Source organism: Ovis aries, chromosome 22 (genome assembly GCF_016772045.2).
Source record: "Ovis aries strain OAR_USU_Benz2616 breed Rambouillet chromosome 22, ARS-UI_Ramb_v3.0, whole genome shotgun sequence".
Classification (NCBI taxonomy): Eukaryota; Metazoa; Chordata; class Mammalia; order Artiodactyla; family Bovidae; genus Ovis; species Ovis aries.
In genome coordinates this window covers 13,176,694-13,203,901 of record NC_056075.1, presented here as the reverse complement: position 1 = coordinate 13,203,901, position 27,208 = coordinate 13,176,694, and the positions used below count along the sequence as shown (strand labels likewise).

Here is a 27,208-nt window from a genome sequence, read left to right as displayed (position 1 = left end):
AGAACACTGCTTACTATTAATAGTCAGAACTATTTAGCCTCCAGATGACATATGACAAGTAAAGATAGCAGTGTCCAATTTACAGACTCTCAAGAAATTACAAGCCTCCTAGCCATTCCAACCTATGATCTGAAGTAGAAGCGGGTGGGAGTCATACCCAGGAGGTCTGGCTTTGGACACCTACATGAGTCTAAGTTTAGGGGGGGGAAACAGTAAGAACAAAACATAAACAGATAGTCTTTGTCTCCCTTTAGGACTTCAGTCCTGCACTTTGGCAGCCCTTCAAAATCAGCTGGGAAGCCTTTAAAAATCCCATGCGCAGACCAGACCCCCAGGTGAGAATCTCTGGCAGGCAGGACACAGTGAGTAGTTTTAAGCCCTCAGGTAATGCCAACATGCTGCCATAGCCGAGGACTACTGCCCAGGTGAGAATCTCTTGCGGGCAGGACACGGTGAGCAGTTTTAGAGCCCTCAGGTAATGCCAACATGCTGCCACAGCCGAGGACTACTGCTCTGGAGTTTCTAGGCCTGTGACCAGAAGCTTGAGCATCCCCTAGGAACTCGGCAGAAATGCAAGTTCTAGTGCCCTAGCCCCAGACCTACTAAATCTATCAGGAGGCGTGGCACAGGAATTTGTGTTTTAATAAGCTTCTACGTGATTCTGAACTTGCTAATGTTTGATAGCTACTGTTCTAGGTCTTTATAAGCAGTGCTCTAACCACAGAATAAATCTCAGTAATTAATCTTGATTTTTCAAATGGTGAAGATTATTTACCTACAAGGATTTTATCAACTAGGGCCAAGTCATTTGAATGATTTTAATAACTAAGTTCCACTAGGGTAACTAAAAGTAGGAAAAAAAAGAAGTACAAAGTAATTCTTTGATAATGTGCTTTCTAAAAGGACATGCTGATATGCTTTATTATAACTTTTTTCTGGATAGTAATATCACAAACTGACAATTAAAATCATACCACAGTGGAGGAGAGATTCTCTCATCCATTACCATGAAATGATCAGGTGTAGCAAATAATGCCATTTTATTAATAGCATTTGAAAACTAGATTTTGAAACAGTCCACAATAAAATCTCTTTCATGCCCAGCAATATTTTCTACTCCATATTCTGAAAGCACTGTGTATTCTAGTGATTGAATGATGTGAACAGATCAAATGCTTATAACTGTGCTTGGCTCTTACAGACCATTTAAAAAACACCAGCTACTATTAGAACCAGTGAGACTGCCAAAGCAACGTGAACATTGCCTCATTTGGATTCCTAGAGTTGTCCAACATAATGTCTTACCCAAAAATTCAATATGAAACCAGTTCTTATCTGATTCTTATCAAAATAAATGAGAAAAGTGATCTCTTACCTGTGGCAGATGTAACAAGATCTGTCTTTATGTACTGGACATCCAGTACCTCCTCCAATTCCATATACATACTGATTGCTTTTGGAAGAGTTTTCAGCAAAATAGATCCCAGCTCCAAACATGCCACCTATGTAGGCATGCCTTTCATCAAAGCCCTTATGGATAATCGCATTCACAAAGGGAGACCCTAAAAATACATATAAATAGGTAACATTTTTAAATCACAAGTAAATGAATTAAAGCTAAAGCGTCTTAGAAGTTAAATTCTTTTTTTTTTCTTCAATTGTTTGACTCCACAAAAATCAGAAGGCACTACAGCCAACCCATTCCCATGGTGCCCTGAGGGAAAACAAGTCAGCTGAGATACGTGATGGACTAAAATCCCACTACCTAAGGCTCCAAGCAGTGAAAGGAATAGACATCAGAAATTACATTCTGAATTGTCATATATATATCACCACCATGATAAGCAAAACCGAAACACAACTGTCAGCTGGCTCACTACTTTAGAATAGTTATTTAGTAAGAATTGGCAATGTGAATGAATGTTTCTAGCAGAAGGTGGTGGTTCAGATGCCAAAGTAAGGACACATACAGATTCAACTAGGAAAAACGTGCAGATCACCTGAAAGAAACATCAATGCTAGAGTTATCAAATTCCCAGCTCCAAGTTCATACCAACCCAGAATCAAGAGTCTCATAATTGACCTCCTATGGCCAGGCTGAATGCAACTAGGTCATGCAATGACATCCACATCCGTGTACTTTTCCGAGATACCCAAAGCGGCTAACGTGATCTTTTCAAGTTCATGCTTTTCTTTATAATTCTCTCCTATTCTTCCACTTCTCTGCCTTTTATCACTTGCTAGTACCAGATTCCATTTGCAAATGTGGTGTGTTCCTTCATTCCCTACATGTTGACTTCTTTCTCCTCCTTCTTTGCATACATGCCAAGAAGGAGCTCAGCCAAAGACCAGGAGGTACTAAACATGGAGATCAGGCCAGGGAATGCAGTGAGGCTGGGGCTTGGGAAAAGTCAATGACACAGCTAACTGATTCATCAAGATTGGTGTCCCTTTTCATAAAGGGACAAGGGAAATACACTGAATTCCGCTTTAACAGAAATACTAAAGAATAGAATAACTCATTTGAATCAACTTGGAAAAACTATTTCTATTATAAAATAGAAAAAGTCATACATTATAACCCTTAAGTCAATACATAAATAAGTATCATGTTCCGTGCCAAGAGATTATCATGATAATTTTTAGGGTGTTGAAATGAGAAGTACCATTTAGATATTATATACTAATTCAGTCTGCTATAGCCATTCTTCCAGGGGATTGTGGAATTTAAATACTGTGTTCTATAGAACTTTACCAAGTCTCTCAAAATTTTCTGCAATCAAAGCCAATTGAAGGAACAGATTGGAACTATCATGGGTAATGTGCTTAAAGACTTGATAAACACTACATTAAAATCTATATTCATCTTTGCTATAAACTGGAAAGATCAACCACCACCACCTGCCATGTTGCAACATAAATAGGAAATTTCAAAAATGACAAGTAATAGTGCTCTCAATAAAACTTCTCAGAAAACTCCACAGATTCAATGACAGTTATCTTTTTGCACCCTTGACACTTAGAAGCAGTCACATGAGGATGTACATATTCTTCTGAGGCAATTTTCAGATCTTCCTTTAATTTGATCAACCAGTTAAAAGTAACACACATCAATTTTCCAGAACAACCCTAACACACAAAATCAACTACATACATACATACATACATCAGTTCAGTTCAGTTCAGTCACTCAGTTGTGTCTGACTCTTTGCAACCCCACGAACGCTGGGCATCCCTGTCCATCACCAACTCCCGGAATCCACCCAAACCCATGTCCATTGAGTCAGTGATGCCATCCAACCATCTTATCCTCTGTCATCCCCTTCTCCTCCTGTCCTCAATCTTTCCCAGCATCAGAGTCTTTTCAAATGAGTCAGCTCTTCGCATGAGGTGGCCAAAGTATTGGAGTTTCAGCTTCAACATCATTCCTTCCAATGAACACTCAGGGGTGATCGCCTTTAGGATGGACTGGTTGGATCTCCCTGCAGTCCAAGGGACCCTCAAGAGTTTTCTCCAACACCGCAGTTCAAAAGCATCAATTCTTCGGTGCTCAGCTTTCTTTATAGTCCAACACTCACATCCATACATGACCACTGTAAAAACCATAGCCTTGACTAGACGGACTTTTGTTGACAAAGTAATGTCTCTGCTTTGAATATGCTATCTAGGTTGGTCATAACTTTCCTTCCAAGGAGTAAGCGTCTTTTAATTTCATGGCTGCAATCACCATCTGCAGTGATTTTGGATCCCAGAAAAATAAAGTCAGCCACTGTTTCCCCATCTATTTACCATGAAGTGATGGGACCAGATGCCATGATTTTAGTTTTCCTGAATGTTGAGCACTCTCCTCTTTCACTTTCATCAAGAGGCTCTTTAGTTCTTCTTTACTTTCTGCCATAAAGGTGGTGTCATCTGCGTATCTGAGGTTATTGAGATTTCTCCCAGCAATCTTGATTCTAGCTTGTCCTTCTTCCTCCAGCCCAGCATTTCTCATTATGTACTCTGCATGTAAGTTAAATAAGCAGGGTGACAATATACAGCCTTGATGTACTCCTTTTCCTATTTGGAACCAGTCTGTTGTTCCACGTCCAGTTCTAACTGTTGCTTCCTGACCTGCATATAGGTTTCTCAAAAGGCAGGTCAGGTGGTCTGTATTCCCATCTCTTTCAGAATTTTCGACAGTTTATTGTGATCCACACAGTCAAAGGCTTTGGCATACTCAATAAAGCAGAAATAGATGTTTTCCTGGAACTCTCTTGCTTTTTCTATGATCCAATGGATGTTGGCAATTTGATCTCTGGTTCCTCTGCCTTTTCTAAAACCAGCTTGAACATCTGGGAGTTCACGGTTCACGTATTGCTGAAGCCTGGCTTGGAGAATTTTAAGTATCACTTTACTAGCGTGTGAGATGAGTGTAACTGTGCAGTAGTTTGAGCATTCTTTGGCATTGACTTTCTTTGGGATGGGAATGAAAACTGAACTCTTCCAGTGCTGTGGTCACTGATGAGTTTTCCAAATCTGCTGGAATATTGAGTGCAGCACTTTCACAGCATCATCTTTCAGTATTTGAAACAGCTCAACTGGAATTCCACCACCTCCACTAGCTTTGTAGTGATGTTTCCTAAGGCCCACTTGACTTCACGTTCCAGGGTGTCTGGCTCTAGGTGAGTGATCACACCATTGTGATTATTTGGGTCGTGAAGATCTTTTTTGTACAGTTCTGTGTATTCTTGCCACCTCTTCTTAATATCGTCTGCTTCTGTTAGGTCCCCACCATTTATGTCCTTTATTGAGCCCATCTTTGCATGAAATACAGTCAGCAAAAACACCACCAGGAGCTGACTATGGCTCAGATTATGAACTTCTTATTGCAAATTCAGACTGAAATTGAAGAAAGTGGTGAAAACCACTAGACCATTCAGGTATGACCTAAATCAAATCCTTTATGACTATACAGTGGAAGTGAGAAATAGATTTAAGGGACTAGATCTGATAGACAGAGTGCCTGATGAACTAAGGATGGAGGTTCATGACACTGTACAGAAGACAGGGAGCAAGACCATCCCCAAGAAAAGGAAATGCAAAAAAGCAAAATGGCTGTCTGAGGAGGCCTTACAAATAGCTGTGAAAAGAAGTGAAAAGCAAAGCAGAAAAGGAAATATATACCCATTTGAATGCAGAGTTCCAAAGAATAGCAAGGAGAGATTAGAAAGCCTTCCTCAGTGATCAATGCAAAGAAATAGAGGAAAACAAGAGAATAGGAAAGACTAGAGATCTCTTCAAGAAAATTAGAGATACCAAGGGAACATTTCATGCAAAGATGGGGTCAATAAAGGACATACATACATACATACATACATACATATATATATAAAGACAAAATATGAATAGTCAGTATTATCATTTCTACACTTTTTCTGTTATGGTAATCTTATTTATAAACTATATCCATTCAAAACATACAAATTCAGAAGATTGAAAACACAAATATAAATGCAAAGATTTACAGAAATAATGTTTGCTTTCAAAAAATGATATGAGAAATATACAGATTCATTATCTCAAACCTGACAAAAGATGTGGAGGATGATGGCCGGTAGGGGGAGGGGAATCTTACCATGAAACAGCATTCTTTCGTTTGCATGGTTGTGGTTTTCTTCAGAAACTTCTTTTCTCCTGTGAGTGTATCTTTCCCATAGTTTCTTGTTACAAACTTTCTGAATCTATAAAAAGAAGCCAGCAAAATAAAATCTCAGGATCGCAATACTTACTTACCTACTGGTTAACCTTAGCCAAAAACGGGCTACATAGGACCAGAAGAGAGGCAAAACTTTTCTCTGAAATATACTAAAAAACTTTGTCACAACCGTAAAGATGAAAATATATGTACATTTTAGAAATCAAAACTACAGATGAGAAAAAGTTACATATGGCTATATGTAAAGGTCAAGAGTACTATTAATTGATTAAAATACTTCTATTCTCACTTTAGAATTATTACTAAAACATCTCCAAATCAGACATGCTGAGTTCTGTATGAAGTGTAAGAAAGAAAATACTGTCTTTCCCCCAACTGCTTTTTCTGGCTCAAAGTAACATCTTTATCTGTTTTTAATTAAAATATTTGATATAGCCACACCAAACAATCACACACACAGACACACACCCTAATATTTCCTCTATTGTTCCCTATCCCTCCAATTCCTAACTTTTGTTTGGAGAAAAGTTTTACAACGGATGTTGGTTTCACTAGGAGTATTTCTAAGGTCAAAACTCACAGCCCTAGTGCTGATTTTCAGCTGTATTTAAGGGTGCTACAGCCCCCTGCTGGTCCTAGAACCCATCTGGGAGCTGATGGTTTTAGTCTAGGTTCAAATTAACTCAAAATACCATCAAAGACATAATCAAAGCACACAGACTGGCATAAACAGAGCTCATTAATTTTTTTTTAAAAAGAGAACAAAACCAAAAGTTTTATCAGTGAGAACAGCTGTATTAGATACTGTACTAAAATATCTTTCTAGAGAAAGAAAACAGCATACCCCCCAAATTCAGTAACTCTAGAAATCAAACCCATATTCTGTTCCTTGCCCTCACCCTTAACAAACCTTAGCACATTTTGTTGCTGGTTGCATACAAAATGCCCTTGACTAAAATCTACCTATAATAGGAATAATTATTTGTTATAGTAAATATTATTATACATGAGTTCATGAAAAGAAAACTCAAGATGTCACTCAGGTCATACCATGATACGAACTAATAAAATACAGCTCCTAAAAGAAGCCTTGCACCTGAATAATGTGTACTTACTTTATGTCATCTTATTTCTAAATGGACTTCCCTGGTGGCTCAGATGGTAAAGCGTCTGCCTACAATGCGGGAGACCCAGGTTCAATCCCTGGGTCAGGAAGATCCCCTGGAGAAGGAAATGGCAACCCACTCCAGTATTCTTGCCTGGAAAATCCCATGGACGGAAGAGCCTGGTAGGCTACAGTCCATGGGGTCGCAAAGAGTCGGACATGGCTGAGCGACTTTCTATCTTGATGAGTAACTCTAAAATATGAGATCTATTGGTATACTCAGAATAGTGTATTATTGTGAGACAGTAATAGAACACAACTGGAAGATTTCATACCATTCACCTTTCAGTTCAAAATTTAGGTATCAGAGATACTTGCCACATTATAACTCTAAATCTTGTAATGATTAAGAATAGTTAACAGAAAATCATTATGCATCTCAAGTAGAGTATATAGTTTGGTTGCCATACAGCTTTTTAAAAACACCAAGCAAATTAGCAAAGCTGAAAAGGCCCTGAGAAGAGTACCTGATATTAGTAAGAATCAGTATTCTCTTTAACATATTTTTTTAAAAGACTATTTCTGGAAAGATGAAAGGTACAGAGGGAGCACTACTAAAATTACCAAAAAATGGTATTATGTGTGAGGACTCACAGAAACCTGGAATAGACACAATTAGGACAAACTAGAAACAAACAAACCATGGTGTAACTGTAAAGATGGGAGTCCTTCCATGAGCCATAAAAAATTCAAAAGTACTGAAAAAAGTCAGCAAGAGTACCTTAATAGTAGTGTCCATATTTAAAATCCTAAGCCTACAGGATTTATCATCCAAGAATGAGAAGTCATAAAGCTTACTAACAATGGAATGCTTATTCTAATCCATAATAGATTCCTTAATTCACCTATGAATGTCATATTTGCTGAATGTGAACACTTAAGATAATCATGTATCTTGCCATTTAAACTTATTTAAGTTTAAAGATTAAACTTAAGTAATCTTTAAGTTTAGAGATTATTTAAAGCATAATCTCTAAATTTAAATATGTTCAACAGAGGCTGAATTAGTGGTTAGTACAGAGATTTGAGGATGTTAACCTGCCAAAGATATATTCTTTCCCAAAATACCCCTGATGCCATGCAAAAGACTTACTGGGCTGGACAGATGATGTTCTCATGAAAGTTAATCACGGTTTCAAGCTTTTGAAAACTATGGTCACAGTGAACTCTATTTTCACTAACTTATTACCTTGAGAATATTGTATCTGTTGAAGATCCCACCTGCGTGCCCTCCATCTCTGTGCTCTCGGACTGTACTCTGCATCTGACGGAAACACATTTCAGAAAGATGTGCGTTAGCTTGTATGTCTTTTCTGATTTAGGGAACACGGTTCTTGACTCATATGACTCTTAAGACAAATTAGGTTTTTACTATTTTTGTTGTTTAAGGAATGAGTTCTATACTACTTTCGAGAGACAGTGCATAGTTGACACAATCAATCCAGAAATACCTACAGGTGAAAATTATATAATGCAAACTACCGGAACAAAAGGAAACAAGCAAACGCACAGGTGAGCCAAACACGCAAAGCCAAGCAGCTGACACGCTAACAAACAAAACAGAACAATGACTTATTTGTTCCCATTCGTTTTGCTCTCATCAAGCACAATCTATATTCCACCGAGAGTTGGAGTTCCCTGAGATTTAGAACTAAGCCTCACTGAACTTTGTATCTCTGTGCTCAGCTCACACATATAGGGTATGGTGTTCTTCAAAGCGCAGGGCGCCATTTTAAGACTTTGGTGGATACAACAGTTTTATGGAAAGAAAGTTAGAAAAACATTTCCTAGATAAGTAGCATCCACATGTTCTGGGTCTTGTCTAAGATACGGGGCTTTGCAATTGCCTTCATGAAGGAAGGGAATATTAGCCACCTCTTCTCCAACAGAATTCTGTAGTATATTAATTGAAATGCTGAACCAAATTATCAGAATTAAAGCTTACTGAGATAGTGTATCTTAGACGCTGATTTTGTACGTTTTCAGGTGGTCGAGTGAGGGACAATTAAAAACTCCTGCTACATACATGTTCAAATAGAGCTGGGAACTTCTGGAAATTCAGCTGCTGACCCAACATTTATATGGTGTATGAACATACCTCTTCCTCCACAGACTGAAACTCTTTATCTTCAGCAGACAGATCAATGAGAATTGTTCCACTTCCAGAGGTGTTCAGAGTTAAGTATGGGTTAAGACCTATCAAATGAAATTCAAAGGTTAAAAAAAAAAAAAACAAAACTTGCCAGAACCCTCCTCCCTGCCTCCAGCCCACAATAAACATCAACCCAATACAACCACCCGATTTATCTGATGCTTATTACTAGTTCTTACAAGTTTTTTATTTTGGGACAGTTTAAATTTATAGGAAAGCTGAGAGCACTGGGAGTTCCTGCGTGCCCTCACTCCACTCTCTAAAGTCACCATCAGGAACATTAATGTTCCCATTTTATACAATCACAGCACACTTATCAAAATTGAGTAAATTACAGACTTTGTTTGAATTTCACCAGTTTTCCCCACTAATGTTCTTTTACTTTTCCAGGATCCAAACCAGAAAATTACACTGCGTTTAGATGACTATTTTTTTGACCTTACAAGTCATAAGGGTTTTGTGAGAAAAGCTCCGAAAATCTCTCTATTCTTTATCTCATATGTGTCATATTTTTTCTTCTTCAAATTATTTCCTTTATTAACTAAGCAGCCCTTTCAGCATTTGGTCCCTTTATTTTTTGTAAAACTGAGAAGAAACTAGCATGGCCGCAGGTAATTTTAAATTATCCAAGAATAAGAAGTCATAAAGCTTACAAATGATGGAATGCTTATTCTAACCCATAATAGATTTACTTCAGCAATGAATTTATCCTATTTTCTGAATGTCAACAGTTAAGATCATATATACTTTCGTATTTTTACTCTCACAAAAGCTTTTAAAATGCAATCTTACCCAGGCCTTTCTAACTTCTTTGTTGTATCTGTTAACACAACTCCCCTGTTATCTCCAAGATCTCCAGAGCTCACTGTTTTCTCAGGTAGGACTCGAGTCCTCTTTTGTTGTTGCTCAGTCACTAAGTCGTGTCCGACTCTTTGCGTGACCCATGGACTGCAGCATGCCAGACTCCCCTGTCCTTCACTATCTCCCTCTCCCGGGGTTTGCTCAAACTCATGTACACTGAGTTAGTGATGCCATCCAACCATCTCATCCTCTGTCATCCCCTTCTCTTGCCTTCAATCTTTCCCAGCATCAGGGTCTTTTCTAGTGAGTCAGCTCTTCGCATCAGGTGGCCAAAGTATTGGAGCTTCAGCTTCAGCACCATTCCTTCCAATGAATATTCAGGGTTGACTTCCTTTAGGATTGACAGGTTTGATCTCCTTGCTGTCCAAGGAACACTCAAGAGTCTTCTCCAGCACCACAGTTTGAAAGCATCAATTCTTTGGCACTTAGCCTTCTACACAGTCCAACTTTCACATTCATATATGACTACTGGAAAACCATAGCTCTGACTATAGGCACCTCTGCTGGCAAAGCGATGTCTCTGTTTTTTAATACACTGTCTAGGTTTGTCATAGTTATTCTTCCAAGGAGCAAGCGTCTTTTACTTTCATGACTACAGTTACTGTCTGTAGTGATTCTGGAGCCCAAGAAGATGAAATCTGACACTGTTTCCACATTTTCCCCATCTATTTGCCATAAAGTGATAGGAATGGATGCCATGATCTTCATTTTTTGAATGCTGAGTTTTAAGCCAGCTTTTTCGCTCTTCTTTCACCTTCATCAAGAGGCACTTCAGTTCCTCTTCACTTTCTGCCATTAGAGTGGTATCACCTGCAACCTGAGGTTGCTCACGTTTCTCCCAGCAATCTTGATTGCAGCCTGTGGTTCATCCAGCCTGGCACTTCACGCGATGTGCTCTGCATGTAAGTCCTCTGCTGCCGGGTTAATGCATGGCAGTTTCCCTCTGGAGACTAAGAGCTCTGTTCTGGTCTGAACAACAGAGCTATCACAAACATGCCAAACCCTAATAACAATGCATAGGTATGGCTGCATTATAATATCTACGGGAAGTATGGCAACTATACAGAGGAGGCCATTTTATAGGAAAAACACTTAACAGAATAAAGTCTGTGACAGACACTGGACTAAGGCATCTTCGAATGCCCCAAGAAGATATTCATAAGTGCTAAAAGATCAGAACATGTAATCTGTTGACTTGATGCACTGAATAATACCTAAGGCTGTCAGCAAGGTAAGAGACAGTCAGAAGTTTGCCACTGGTTCTAATTTGCAAACTGGGTATAATGCCTATTATACAGACTCCTAGCTGCAAATGAAGACAAGGCAGGTGGTAACTTTATGTAGAAAAGTGACCCTGATGTGCTAGATCAGACACAGTCATTCTGTGTTGTTGTGGTGTTTCTCCTCCACACAGGAATCAATGTTGCTACTCAATGCAGCTGGGTGTCATCAGAATGACCAGAGGGCCAAAGGCGACAGGGAGGGACGTACCTCTGCCACTTGGAGGCAGTGTATCTGTTTCTATCATTGTTTCCTGAGCCTTTAAACAGTCTTAACTGCCTCTCTACCAGATTCACAGTGTTTTCTAGTTGAGGCACAATGGCAGTCCAACTGAGGGTTCCAGTTCCTCTTCATACTAACATTCCAAAAAGCCTTGAGTCAGCCCTCTTCTTTATCTTACAAAATTTTGTCTTCTATACTAGCAATATCTAAGACTATCTCACATTTTAAACCCTTTGCCCTAGTTCCTATCAGGCAAATAAAGTGCGTCTACCTTTAACCAATCCCAATCCAGAATTTCAGTTTAAAGCATTCCTTAGCTTGAATCACAGAACTTTCAAAGTTCTCTTTTTGTTCAAGAGATAGACCCTATCCTGGATAGCATACATTCTTTCCTCAAAATTCCCTCAGTTTTGCTAATAGAGGTTTGTCTTTAACCCCAGGTGTACAGCCAGGTCTTCAATTATAGGATGTCTAATCTCAGGGTATATCACTCCCTCAGTTGAACAAGAAACTTAACCTGTGGTCTGACAACTAAAATAACTCATCTTTTATACCAAGACCTGATATACAGGAAGCGTGAACATTTGCAGAACAAATGCAATCTGCATTTTCCTTATGTATCAACAGTCAAGAGAAATAAAATATTATTCAACTTGGTTTCACTACGTTTCCTTAGTTGCAACATTACTGTTTCCTTGTACTTTTACAGTAAGTGTTTAAAATGTAACTATTTACAGCAAAAAAGATTTACAACATTATTTTATGGGCAGGCCTGAACACCTAGCCATTACCTATACTACCATATGAGATATCCAAGTTTCAGATCTTTTAGAACCATATAATTTTTGAGCTACAATAACTTCAGAAATGAGTGAATGGAAATAGAAAAAACTTCAGAGCTAAAATAACACCCATATTTCTGAATGGCCCAGATACTTCACTTAGGTTCACAGAGTTAAAGGTAGCAGTTCAGAAAGCCTAACAGTGGCAGATTTCAGATTTGACCCCAGGTTTCCAGAATCCTCATTAGTACTCTTCTTATCAAGTGGACTATTACAGATTTTAAAATTATCCTTTAGGAAGTTGAGGGCTGCCTTAATGCAAGCTGTTAAATTGACGATAGCAATGACTTAAAATGAAATACCTTGTTGTCCAGAGATAAGTCTCTCAACTCCTTTAATTAGTCTGTGTCTATGTCCATAAGCATTGATTCCAATCTCTTTCAACTCCTTGTGTCCCATCTCAACTAATACATCCAACGTGATCTTACAAAAGAGAATGAAACTGTTTAGAAGACTTGTTTGGAAGACATTCATATACTGGTGTTCTCACAATGTTATTAGACTTATATATTTCTTTCAAATGACTTCTGAACACAACACAGAAATGAAAGCATACCAGCTATTGAACTAAAACTGAAAAGTTGCAGAAAACTTAAATTAGGACTATTCAAGAAAAGCCCAGATATATAGTTTGTGTCTCTATATAGCTTCCCGAAGTGGTTAGCAATGTGTCAGGCTTAGAGTGGGTAGTGACTGATGTAAGAGAATTGAACAAACTGAGGTCAAGGATAACTTACCTTTTAAGAAATGCATAAGCTAGATTTATTCAAGACAGCTATTTTGTTACCACACAAAAAACAATTTTTATGTGCTAATAAACTAAACATGACTTAGTGAGTAAACAACAAGAGCAACAAACTAAATGGGAAAAAAACAAGCCAAATTAGAAGAGGGATTGATTTCCAGTCCTTAAAAAAAACACACATCCTTTTCAGTCCTCAGTATGTTCAATTGTTCAGGGCATTTCAAAAGTTTCTATTTTTCCCTTGAGGTTCCCCAAAACAGCAAACCAAGTGAAACAACTCGTGTACTTACCTGTTCTCGCTCAAATATATCCATTAGGTGTTCAAGCCCAAGATTTCTTACAAACTGAGTTATGCTGAAATCTATTCCTGGAACTGGGGAAAAAAAAAAAAACACACACACAGAATTTCACATCGGAATAATGTGTATCAACATTAGAACAGCAGAGTTTTGTGATATTATATGTACAAAGAATATAAAGATGAAACAAAATATAACAGCCATCACAATATAATATTAAACTTAGTATCAAAATTACAAAGAGGACTCCAATGGGGGTCCAGTGGTTAAGACTGCACTCCCAATGCAGGGGGCACAGGTTCAATCCCTGGTCAGGGAACTAAGAGCCCATACATGTGCTGCCACACCAAAAAAAGTGAAAAAAGGCATGAAATGTCATCATTAGAAAGGGCTAACCAAGGAGGCACTCACATGTTACAAAGAAATCTTTTCTTAAAAAAAAAAAAAAAAAATTTATTTTTAATTGTATCTTTAAAATAAGTTTCCATACAGCTTAAACTAATATAATATGTCAATTATATCTGAATGTAAAAACGAAGTTTCCCTATCTTAAGGTAAAGAGACTGTAGGTATACGTGTCTTTTTTTCCCTTTTTTGGCAGCACCATGTGGCTTGAGGGATCTTAGTTACCCGATTAGGGACTGAAACAAGGCCCATGGCAGTGAAAATGTCAAGTCCTAATCACTGGACTACCACAGAATTCCGTTCCTTTTCAAAAAATAAAAAAAACCTCAAAATTATAATACACTGGAAGAGATAAATAAAGGCATAGTACTCAACCAAAAGGACTTCTATAGCTTTCAAAAAGGTTGGAACCTCATCAAGTCTGAACTTGGGAGGGAGAAAGTTTCATTAGAACTCCAATAATAATATTAAAAATGACTTTTCAGCAATCCAGTATCAGTTATTTCGGCTGAATGCCTCACCCTCCTTTTTTTCCAAACTGGAAGCAGCCTCTGTTCCACTTGAACTGACTACTGAAGATAGTTCAGAAAAACTGCCAGTTAAGTTGTCAAGACTGCTGGCTGCAGAAAGGCTTGATGGGCTGGATGGACCTGAAGACAGAGCATCTGCGGTGGCTGCTGGGCTTCTCATGCCATTGAGCACTTGAGGTTTATAACATGAAGGCAAAGCAGAAGGGGGCATGGCTGCTGTCAGGAGAGCACTGACATCATCTGCCTGGAGAAGATGTCAGAGAGAGGAAATCCGTAGTAAGTAGGTTGTAAAACTCTACTATACCCAACAGAATGCATTAAAAAAAAAAAAGAAAAAGACAAAACCCTAGCAGATTTGCACTACAACTGCTTATATAAAAACGATTATTTTAAAAAGTGAAGCAAATAAGTGATATGCAGCTAAACTGCTATTAAATGTAAAACATAATATAGAACATATACTCTGAGGCATACAAAATCAAAATGTAAAATGTGGTAAAGCAAGAAAAAAAATCCTAAGACATCATGATTGAAAAGTACTGAAATTAATTTTAGAAATATAAACTTTAAAAAGATCTGAAAACTTTTAAAGGCATTCTGAAGTAATCTGATCTATGTAGAAGTTTAGCAAACAGAATGATGGTTGATTTTTTTGGGAAAAATTTCAGCAACATATTTGTTTCTCAAAATAGAACATTTGGAAGGGTAGGGAACAAGGATATAATTTTAATCAAATATGCCAGAATGGAAAAAATCCCCAAATTTACTGGTATATTAATTAGTAACAAATACTATTCTTTCGGTGGCTCAGTGGTAAAGAATCCGCCTGGCAAGCAGGAGACGTGGATTCGATCCCTGGGTTGGGAATATCCCCTGGAGAAGGAAATGGAACCCACTCCAGTATTCTTGCTTGGGAAATCCCATAGACAGAGGAGCCTGGTGGGCTATAGTCCACAGGGTCCCAAAAGAGTCAGACATGACTTAGCAATTAAACAACAACTATTCTTTTACAATGCTCAATTAAGACATCAAGTAATTAACATTTAGCAAGAAGTAAATCGGTACTTGTTTTCATGGCTTGTCATTTATACTGCCTTTTCAATCCTCACCTTCTTTCCCTGAATCTGAGGACTCCCATGACACTCATAGTCGGTATGTAACATTTAAAAATAGTAATAGCACAATTTATTGGATGCCTCTTATGTACCTGAGAGCATGAGGTACATCCCCTCATTTAATTCTCATATTAACCAAATACATTTTATCTCCATTTACAGATTAGGTAACCGAGGCTTTGAGGTTAAGCAACCTGCAAAACCATACAACTGTTAAGTGGTAGAGCTAAAATTCTAAGGCGGGTCTGTTGGACTCTAAAGCCCAAGCATGTTCTCTAGGGCACCCTGTTTCAATGTCACTTAGTTATATCTAGTGGACTAACACATGGGTGGATTGAATTAAAAATGCTCACTTCTAAGTTAGTTTGGAACTGGAAGGACATTTCCCTTAAGAAATAATCTTGCAAATACAGTTGAGCTGTCAGCCTGCTTAGAAAATTCTATCCAACCAGCTGAACTAAATTTCAGTTTCTCAATGTAACTTGCAACCGTGGAATCTCTCAGTAGAAAGCAACCTGCAGGACAGACTCTCCTTCTCCATCTCAAGAAGAATTTCCTCTCCCTTTCCCTCTGCTGCTCGGGGTCAGTGTCCCCAGCGGCAGAGGCAAGAGAGGCACCTGCGTCACAGCGGCCACAGCAGAGGCTGGAGGCCACAGTGAAGACACCTACAGGGATTTCCTCAGGAGAGGAAACGGAAAAAGGACTTCCCGCAGAAAACTGGAGCGACAAACTTGTTTCATGAACGGTTTTGGCGGGGTATGTAATAAAACCTTTGAGATGAGACAGTACTTGGAGGGAAGAAAATCTCTATAAACCAGGCTCTGCAGCTGCATGCTGAAGGCAATGTTCCCAGCTGGTAGTTCATAAAGACCCCTGGGCCCATACTATCTTGTGCCCCATGGACGGCATTCATGAAGCGCCCTGCCTGCGTGTTTCCCAACTAACGTAAGCAGTATACCTTACACTTCTTTCTCCCATTTCTAAAAGTACTCAGCTCACAATAACTGATAATTCTACTATTTACTCATTATGTTTTAATACCAAAGAGAGCCAAAATTTAAACCAAGCCAAACGCCAGATTTTGCCACATTCACCATGATGACATTATATATATATATACACCAAGGGAATTTTCAAAACGTCAGGAAAGCACTGAGATTTTTCAAAAATCCCATCACTTACTGAAACTAAATCTAAAGGTGTTTGTCCTTCCTGATTTTTAAGAGTTGGATCAGCTCCATGGGCCAACAATAATGCACAAAGCTGTGTTCGTCCCTTCTGGGCTGCCTCGTGCAAAGGTGTGAAAGCCCATTTGTCCGTAGCATTGACACACGCATTATATTTTATTAGCAAAGCTGCTACATCTACATGCTGTAAAAGAAAATGAACCTGTTATAGTCTGAATTATTACTTTATTATATTGTAGTTCTTAAAAAGACACTAGCTATACTCTAGAAATGAAAAACTGTGTTTTTTCTCCATCAAAATTTATGGGCTATTGATTAGAAATTACAGTAGTAGGTATTTATATAACTTGAGAAAATATCTAGAAAATAGGCACTACTACTACACAGAAAGAAACTAAACTAATGGAACTTTAACAATATCTCATTTAAGTGTTATAACGGCTAAACATCAATTTATAAACCTGCAGCCTTCCTTAATTAATCAACTGAAGATGGTCAATACTGATGATTAATATTCAAGGCTATTAAATGTAAGTCTGAAACAATGTATCTGATCTCAACAGATTTATACGAATCCCAGTGGATTTTCTGGGTACCAACAAACAAACAAAATCATTAACATCTCACTGAAAATAAGAGATGTATGCTAAGGAAGGTAAAATAACAAAAGACAAATGTTCCATGTTACACAGCAAGCTCCCAGCAAGCTACAACTGCCTGAGCATTGAAACTTAGAAGTTATTTAATCTTTAGCGCTCGTATTTACTTCTCTGTAAAACGAGAAAGTAAAACTAAATTTCCCTTGCGTTGTAATACTGATTTTCACTGAGAAAACTTCCGACATTTTAAAAGCTAACATGAAAGAACTTACGCCATAAGATGCTGCATTGTGTAAAGGAATAAGTCCTCCTTTGTCCTGAGCATTCACGTCAGCTCCATGTTGTAGGAGATACTCCGCAACTTCTAAATTATTATAACCAGCTAGTTTAGAAAAGAAGTAAAATTACTTTTACTTGTTAATATAAAAATAGCTACATATATGTATATATCTATTTCTAAAAGATAGGATTTTTAAAATAAGAGATTTTATAGAAGTCTGAAATTCTCCAATGGAATCTATTAAAGATTCAGCTTATGAAAAAAAATTGCCCACTGGCCTCAAGTTGGAAGTTTTCAGAGATGAAATTCATTTCTTTTTGAGATTCTAAAGTTATAGTGGTTGATTTACTTAAATCGTTTCTTTTAAAACCTTCTTACCAAAGTCCCTGCCTTCATGGTTATTGTATATACAACTTCCTGAACTCAGGTAAATGGTCTCAAGGCTGCAAGCAAAAGGCATCCAATCATACAAAAATGAAGTTAGGAACAGAAGTGGCTGGCAGAGCAGAAGACAACACATCAGTGGGTCTTGGGGTCCCACTTCCTCAGAAGATCACAAAGACATGCTTTTTGCCAGAGAGAATGTAAGGGAACACATCTCTGTGGGCAGCAGAATCCACTGCTGCTAAAGCCATGAAGTAGTAAGGCTGAGTATTTTATAAATGTACTATAATCCCCCAGCTGTCATCTGGGGAACCGACAGCTATCTTAGTACGTGTTCTTGGTAAAAAAAAAAAAAAAAAAAAAAAAGTATGTATTGATATATTGTATCTGACACATAATCATAGTTTGAAAGCAAATCTGGAATTTAACTTTGCCAACATAAAATCAGCTATCACTTGATACTTTAAAAAGCTCAAAGTATATAATTCATTCACTTTTACTGAAGTTTTCAGCCTTTGCTGAGATATCTAAAGCAAAAAAAAAAATTTCAGTAAGATCAAGAAAAACAAAGCTACCATAAGCTAAATACACCAAATCCAAAGTCCTTCCATGTCTCAAAGCATACTGCTACATAAGTGAGAAACATTCTGTGTGTACAATGTATTTGTCACTCACAAAGATAACACCGACTTACAAAGTAATACTCAGTGTTCTAGATAAGCTACCATAAAGATTCAAAGCCTATGTAAATAACTATGCACAGCGCAATCCAAATCTGAGATCAGGCCACATTTTCTCTTACATGGACTACTGACTCCTGATTGCCAGAGGAAGAAAAGTCTTACCTCACTTTGTTAGCATTTGTGGTTTATCACTTCCAAAATGCTCTACAAGACACAGAGATGGAGCAATTCTTACCCTTGGCCTGTGGGGTCCCAACTCACAAGGGGTCATAATTTAAAGGTCTAAACCATAAACACTAAAATGATCTCTTATGGGATTTAGCTGGTGAAAATGGCTGAGACTCTGTGCTTCCATTGTAGGGGGCCTGGGTTTGATACCTGGTTGGGAAACTAAGATCCTGCATGCCACACCAGGCATGGCCAAAAAATAAAAAAATTCCCTAGGAACATAGTTGCTCACGATGTGAGACTGAAAGGAAGTGAGAGAAGAGTACTTCCCACATTACACAAAGTGGCAGAAACACCTACATTCCTTTTTTCTCTCTTTAAACCATGTATATTTATATGAATCTCTATGGGTCAAACATGCCTATGATGCAACTCCACTAAAAGACTGGAAGCTCAGTGCTTTTAATGACCCATTCCCTAGCAACTTTTTCTTCTTTTTTTAAAGGTTTATGAATTTTTATTTAAAAATTAGTACTATTTTTTGGCCACGAGGCATGTGGGATCTTAGTTCTCTGATCTGGGACTGAACCCATGCCCCTGGAGTGGAAGCACAGAGTCTTAACCTCTAGACTGCCAGGGAAGTCCTGCTAGCACCTCCAGTGCAGCTCAGAAAGCTGTGCTGAAATCACAGTGCTGCACTACACGCAGGGAAGACAAAGACAGACTGTGCCAGTTTCATGGGTGAAACTCAAAACAAAAGTTAGGTACTCAACTATATCCCCCAAATTTCCCGTGGTGAAGCCCTAATCATTAGTACCTTAGAATGTGACTGTACTTGAAGACAAAGCCTTTTAAGAGATAATTCAGTTAAAACAGGGCCGTGAGGGTCAGCCCTAATTCAGCATAAGAGGAGGAAGTCAGGACAGAGAAGACACCAGGGATGCACATATACACAGAAAAGGCCATGTGAGGACTCAGACAGAGGTGGCCATCTGCAAGCCACGGACTGAGGCCTCAGAAAAAACCTATCCTGCCAACATTTCCAAAGCTGAGAAAATACATTTCTGTTGTTTAAGCCACCTAGTCTGTGGCAATCTGTTAAGGCAGGCCTTACAAACTAAAACAAAAAATAACAAGAATTTTATGTAACTTTTGGAAGTCTAAAGCCTTTTTTCTGCTTCCATTTAACAACTATCATTAGAAGAATGGAAAATTTTAACTTCCCATCAGGAAGGCTGACTCAAGCAGGCATATTTTTAAAGCTTCTACAGTGAAAACACATTCACCAAAGATGATTCAAACAACATGATGACTTGGAATAAAGGTTGTAAAGCACATGCTCTGTTGCTGCTGCTGCTAAGTCACTTCAGTCGTGTCCGACTCCGTGTGATCCCATAGATCCCCTGTCCCTGGCAAGAACACTGGAGCGGGTTGCCATTTCCTCTCCAATGCATGAAAGTGAAAAGTGAAAGGGAAGTCGCTCAGTCATGCCCGACTCTTCGCGACCCCATGGACTGCAGCCTACCAGGGATTTTCCAGGCAAGAGTACTGGAGTGGGGTGCCATTGCCTTCTCTGAAGCACATGGAGACTGGCAAAGCCTCTTTCAATTATTCTTACTAAATGCAAATTGCTATACTCAAGAGAACACGGGCCTGTACAAACACGCTAGCGTATAATGGTATTAGAAGACGCCTGAGTCAAATCTTTCAAATTTACTTACAGGAAATATTTTACTCAGGTAAAATGAATTTTAGATGTACCAGCCTAAATCTGTGACACTTCATTCACCTACCTGCTAAATGTAAGGGTGTCGAATGTCGGCCTTGTGTATCACGGCAATTTACATTATCTGGTGAAGACAATTTCTTTACTCTGGCTAAACAACCCTTCTTGGCAGCATCCAATAAAGCTGCATCTCCCCTAAGTAGATCTTGAATATCTGTATCTCCTTCTTTAACCAGATCCAAAGGAGTATTTCCATCTCTGTTTTTCTTTGTGGGGTCTGCACCATGCTGGGCATGTGAAAACCAGAAAGGGAAGGTTTGGCTTAAGTTTGCCTTTGGATAACGAGAAAACAGTCAATCTATTTTATACAGAGACTCTGCCTTAAGGGTTAACAGGACTGTTAACAATGCTTAATACACAAAAAATTACAATAAAAAATACACACTTAAATGCTACTGAGCTTTAATAATGCAAGAATATAACCAAAATTTTAAACTACGTTCAAAACAAACTATTTCATTAAAGATTACCTTTCACATATGCTATTTTTAGTTTTCACAAACATTTCAATGTTTGTATAAAGTATAAATTTAACTACAGTTGTGTTTTTACTGTAAAATACCTACACTGGTACCAGTGCAGATACCAACGTACTATCAGTTTCATTATTGCTAAATAAACCTGGCTTATAGTGTTTATAACATTTATTTATTTATTTATTTATTTATTTTTTAGTTTTTTATTTTTAAAATTTTAAAATCTTTAATTCTTACATGCGTTCCCAAACATGAACCCCCCTCCCACCTCCCTGTTTATGACATTTATTCTGAAGTCTAGGTACAGGATTAGTTCTGCTTCCTATCCCTTTACTATTAAAGTTTGGAGTTACAAGTAATATAATATTCTACATTATATACCCTGTCCGTAAATACTTGAATATACCTGAAGCAGAAGTTTGCAAATTTCATATTTTCCTTTGGCTGCAGCTTCATGTAAAGGTGTGAATTTCCATAAGTCAGCTACATTAACCACTGCTCCATGCTTAACAAGAAGTTCTGCAACTTCATAATGTCCATAAGAACATGCATTGTGCAAAGGTACAAGGCCTCTGAAATGAAAGTTAAATAAAAAACACAACACAAAGATATAATTTAATTTAAATAACTACACAGAGATGATAAACTTACTGAACTGCACAAGAAATTTTACTGATTTTAATTTATAGAACATAAATTTATTGTAAGCAGAAATGGAATTACTTTGACAGGGGCAGAGAGGAAATTTTTAAAATAGTTAAAATTGCAGGGAACATAACAAGCATCTATTTCGCAATATCTAGGATTAAGAATTATATACTTTAATTTATTTTTCTCTTTTGGCCACATATCAGTTATGGGATTTTAGTTCCCTCACCAGGGACTGAGCTGAACCTGGGGCCATGGCAGTGAGAACCACTGAACCAACAGGGGATTCCCAAGAAGTATTTTATTTTTAATTACTATAAACTGGAAGAAATCAAGTATCCTCAATGCAAACTAGAATATTTACTACATTAAAAATCAGTATCACACTACTGTTGCATTCTCCTTGGCTATTATAAAATAACAAGGCATTAAGCAACTAAGTCTTCATAAAAATGCTACTTCATAAAAATCATAAAATCTTAACTGAAATTAAGAAATATATTTAAGCCAATGTTGGAGAAGAGACTTCTCTGAAAATAAAAGAACCACCATCTCATACAAACGTTTTCAGATTTTCCTAAGAAGGTCAGATAAAGGCACAGAAAGGCCACAGCAATGGCTAGTACTTGCCCTTTATCTTTTGCGTGCACGTCAGCTCCGTGTTGGAGCAGATATTCCACCACAGACACCCGGTTGTAGCCAGCTGCAAAATGGAGCGGTGTAGACTGACGCCCTTCAATGTCTCTGCAGTTGACGCTCTGAACAGTGCACAGTTTCTGTAGGACGCAACACAGTGTACACATGACGCTATACTCTGACTGCTCGTTTTCACTCATCTAGTAGAAATTTCAAATCCCTCATTTATTTCGTCTCATCAAATTTCTCAGACACTCTGCTATTTATTCTTATTTCATCTTGTCCTTTATTGGCAATCCCTCTGGTCCTCTTATCTGGAATCATCTTCTTTTGCTAGAGCTAGTGGGTAAATTTTATTATTACGATTACTACTATTTACATAAAGGAAATGTTAAGTACCAGTTAGCAACAGTAATTTCCATTTTGTGGCAAATATATATACAGACACACTGGACCACAGAAGCACTGGCATCACCTGGGGACTTGTTACAAACTCAAGATTCTCAGACACTCCGACCTACTGAATCAGAATCTATATTCTGACATGATCTCCAGGTGATCTGTAAGCACATTAAAAGTCTGAGGAGTACTGTTCTAGAACAGTGGTTCTCAAATTTTCATGTGCATTGGGTCCAGTCTCCAGATGTCTGGGACTGGGCCTAAGAAGTTGCATTTCTAACAAGCTCCCATATGATGCTGATGCTGTCAAGGGATTACACCTAGAGAATTATACTGTACTATATGGAATGAATGAATTAACAGAATGCTATTGGTTATGTACCATCCTTGGGAGAATTAAGAAAAGTCCCTCTGAAGTTTTTATGTTTTTTTGGTTGCTGTTTAGATGAGGAAGCTTGGCTGAGAAAAGCTGTAACACTCAAAATACTCAAGGGTATTTTGCATGAAAAGTATGAATATCTGAGGAAAGAAAGAAGCAGATAATAAATCATGGTGTTTAAAAAAAAAGTCAAAAGAACATTTTAGAATAAAAGAATATGAGTAAAAATCCTTTCTCTTTTTTATTAGCTTACCCTAAAAGAAGAGATAAGCTAAGCCTAATAAACCAAAGGAGCCAGGATCAGTGGTTTTACCTCAACGGGTTTAATAACAGGTCTGATAAAGCTATTCAGCGGCTTTCCACATGAGAGCTTGTTAGATACACACACTCCGTGTTCCATCACCGAGAAAGGGTGTTTTGTGGGTCTGAAGTCGGCTCTAGGGAATAAGTATTTTCAACACGTGTCAAGTGCTGCTGCTAGATTTAGTAGTTATCACTGGCCACGCTAACTCCCTAGCTCTCAAGTTTAATTTTGTCCATTCAGAGAAGTTCTCTACGGTGTCTAAGTACCTAGCCTGACAGCTCACCAGTAAACAAACACAGCCAAGGACGTAATTAAGTGTTCACTGGGAAATATGCAGGTGGCACTGTCTCGGTGATGCACAAGGAACAGAAAGGTTGACGGAGATAAACTTCCAGTGAGTGACTTACAGCCTAATGCCTATCACAGGGAGAGAAGAAGGTCCTCCTCAATTAAATGGCATTATTTCATTCTCTAAGTACAATTCCTGCACCCAGTCTCATCCTCACTTCATCGGTTTCTTCCTACAGTCTTCTTTTATCTTTATGAAAACAAAGTCTGGTTTTTAATAGTAGGTGTACTGAACATAGTTTTATGCTCTTTAATATATGTAAATGGATGAGCATTACAATTTATCATCACCTCTACCCAACACACATAAAAATCAGCTACCTGACTTTAACTCCACCTGCCCATCTAACACAACTTATCATTTCCTCCAAGAACAAACAGCTCACTAACCTTAACTTGAGTGCTTTGTTTTTCTGTAAGTCATTCATTAGCCAGTAAGAGAAACAAAATCCCTCTTTCAATACCATATTAACCTCCTAATTAAGGGCATGAGAACATAACTACAAAACAAGTCAAATAATAAAACTGCATAATAGCATTTTTCTTGAATGAAATCTGAAGTTACCTGGAGATGGCTGTACTATCTACACAGATAAATCAGGAGGAAAACAGCACATGGACTTTTAAAATTAACTTTCAGAAATCTCTTGATTTGAAAGCACAGTGAATAAATATCCTCAGAGCTCAAGCTCTGATGAGACCATTAATCACATCGTTTCATTCTCAAGAAATCTAAAATTTACTTTGTGGGGTAGGTCTACTCAGGATTAAGAACACCATAGAGAAATATAGTGAAACTGCTTCAAATGGAGACTTCTGCCATGAATCAAATCAATAATTTTAGCTTTTAATGAAACTTATTACCTATCAATGATCCCTCAAATAGGACCAAGCATTTTTTTGAAAGTCTGTTGTGGGAGGAGGACATAACAGGGCTTCTTCCCTCCTACTAGCTTTGGAAATTGAAATTAACATTGTTTTATTAAAGAATTATTTAATCATGAAACATGCTGTAAACAAAATGCATTTCCATAAACACGTCATTATCTACATTTATAACTGTGATATATTTACTGAGATGGGTGTGATACTAAAGTTTCTTTCATTACTCAATGATCCTTATTTGCAGAGCAGAATTACCATTATTTACCTTTTAAAACAATGCACATATAAATAACTAGATTTTTTTATTTTAACAGAACAAATAACTAGATTTTTTCATTTTAACAGTATGGATTCATTAAACACTGTCAAAATAAAAACCCAATGTTTAGAAAAACCATAAGATCATGTCTTACTTTTACAGTTTCTACATCTCCAGCCTTTGCAGCTTCCAGCAACTGTCTGTCTGCTTCTGAATTACCTAATGGGATACCCTCTAAAATTAAAAAAAAAGAGAAGGAAAGAGTGATTAACTTCTATTTGGAAGATGGGACCAAGTTTTAAGGGAGGCATCTTATTTCAGAGTAAAGTTCCTTTCACAGTTTGATGGCAATTATGTAGGAAATCTCCATAGTAGTACGGGAAAAGCAGTATAAATTTTTTTGGAAACATCACATATGTGAAATGTATATGAATAATAACTATAAAATGAGATTTAGGCAACATAATGGAATATAAAATAGGTAACAGAAGATTACTCTATAACGAAGTCAGTGACTGGTGGTAAAGTATTAAATAAGGAGAGCAACAGCTAGACATCTCCCCATGGTTCTGCCATTGACTAGCTATCTGAATTGGAACAAGTCATTTGAACTTTCTGGGCCTCAGATTGTTCCAGTTCTAAAAAGACAAAAGACATTGGATTAGAAACAAGTGAAGTTATTTTCAGGTCTGAAACTCTGTTTTATAGCTCATTTTAAATCTCAAAAGAAAGGAAGAAAACATATACCTTGTATCTTAGAACAAATAAACTTCAGATGGGTTAAAGATGCTACATATGAAAAATTAAAACTTAAAAATATTTTAAAAAATAGGTGAATATTTATCTTGAAATAGAAAAGCATCCTAAAGCAAGTACATCAAAGGCAGAACCAAAACTGATTTGGAAAAATATCTGTCAGACAACAAAATAAAACTAAACAAAATTATAGGCAAAAAACAAAATTGGAAAAAATATTGCAGCATACACGTTGGAAATGCAAATTAAAATGATATACTAGGCTTTTCTTTCATCCATTAGTGGACAAAGAGCAAATGAAAGAGTTACACTGTCAATACTTCTATAATTTGCATTTTAAAAAAGCACCTATTACTTCTGTAATACAAACATACACACAATCACTCACACACACTCACCCAAGGAAATTATAAAGAATCATAATATCTGGGGCTGACAAGGAAAACAGGTCCTGTCATAAACTATTAATAGGAATGTAAAATGGTACATAACAGCCTTTCTAGGAGATGATTTAACAATTATGTTAACCTTGACTCAGAAATTCCACTTTAAGAAACTCACTGGAAAGGTAATGTATAGCATGTAGCATAAAAGCAAGACTGTAAATGTCCATCACCAGGTAACTGAACAGAACTAATGCTATTACCCTCAACTCTGACACTGAAACACACGCATGGTAGATGGGAAAGTAAAGGCAATTCTGAGAGCAGTCTTGTAGTTCAGAATTTTAGAAGTTCCCAGGAGATCTTATTAATCTGCCTTTATCTATTCAAGCAGTGTTTTCTCAAAATGGGGCTTCTAAACCACAGGCATAAGGATCATCAAGGGGGACTATTAAAGGTACAAAACACTTGGTCTGTTACATTTCTTCTCATTTGAGCTCTGAGGTGTCAAAGAGGTTTTATTAATGTCTAGTAAAATACAGAGATGTAGGCAAAGACACTTTGAAATTATGGGACCATATTTCTTTTATTTATCTTTAATTGGAAGGGACCAGAATTCTAGGCTGAAATGTTTAACCTATGCCAAATGTGTAGATATTGAATATAAGTTGATTTGAATTTAAAATGAATATCAGTGTATTCAAACATAAGTCAAATAGTTGGTTACTGTGTACAGATTCTATATGCCTTATGTAAAGGATCTAGAGGAGTGAACAGGCAGGACTGGCCTCTAAGCGTATTATTTATAGCTCTGGTTGCTCTACTAGGAGATAGCTACCCTCTTCAGTTTCCCTCTCTTTAAAAAGAAATAGCAACTATTGCATCTCACTCTTAAAACCTTTCTAGATAAAAACTTAAGAGCCAGCTATTTACTCAGCAAAGATCAGTAGCAAACACTACTGGGAAAAAGACTTAACAACATGGAGGCACTGACTACAACGAGCTGATCAAGAAGAAATAGCAGCCAATAATTTTGAAAATTTTTCTTTTTACTACCAACTCCTACATGATATATGAAAAAATTTAAAAGTTAACTGAAAAAATAATTTCACTGAAGTATTCAATACCTTGAAGAAGTTGCTGCACATTTTCATTTCCCATCTGTAAGGCAGTAAAGCCCTGAAGGGATATGATGTTAGGATCACACCCATAGCTCAGGAGTAAGCGGCAAGTCTGCAGATGACCACAATGTGCAGCTCTGTGCAGAGAAGTCTGACCGAGATTATCCAGAGCATTAACCTTAACAATCAGAAAAAACGGAAATTAGCCTGTG

General features: G+C 37.5%; 1 protein-coding gene and 1 non-coding gene across 5 annotated transcripts in view; both read right to left on the bottom strand.

The window, feature by feature from the left end:
- TNKS2 (tankyrase 2) overlaps positions 1-27,208 on the bottom strand; it is a 63,744-nt gene that overhangs the window by 4,507 nt on the left and 32,029 nt on the right. For all 4 annotated transcript variants that reach the window (XM_027960494.3, XM_060405002.1, XM_060405003.1 and 1 more), the window contains 14 exons: positions 27,003-27,174; positions 24,891-24,970; positions 22,157-22,302; positions 21,285-21,450; positions 20,410-20,629; positions 17,374-17,483; positions 16,498-16,686; positions 14,192-14,444; positions 13,257-13,339; positions 12,524-12,644; positions 8,962-9,059; positions 8,053-8,127; positions 5,618-5,723; positions 1,376-1,562 (listed from right to left, as the gene is read on the bottom strand). In XM_027960494.3, the coding sequence (XP_027816295.1) occupies positions 1,376-1,562; positions 5,618-5,723; positions 8,053-8,127; positions 8,962-9,059; positions 12,524-12,644; positions 13,257-13,339; positions 14,192-14,444; positions 16,498-16,686; positions 17,374-17,483; positions 20,410-20,629; positions 21,285-21,450; positions 22,157-22,302; positions 24,891-24,970; positions 27,003-27,174 (2,006 nt within the window). The remainder of the gene's footprint in view (positions 1-1,375; positions 1,563-5,617; positions 5,724-8,052; positions 8,128-8,961; positions 9,060-12,523; positions 12,645-13,256; positions 13,340-14,191; positions 14,445-16,497; positions 16,687-17,373; positions 17,484-20,409; positions 20,630-21,284; positions 21,451-22,156; positions 22,303-24,890; positions 24,971-27,002; positions 27,175-27,208) is intronic.
- Positions 1,657-1,799, bottom strand: LOC114110369 (small nucleolar RNA SNORA79). Its single transcript, XR_003586645.1, has one exon. It is a non-coding gene; the product is annotated as a small nucleolar RNA SNORA79 (small nucleolar RNA).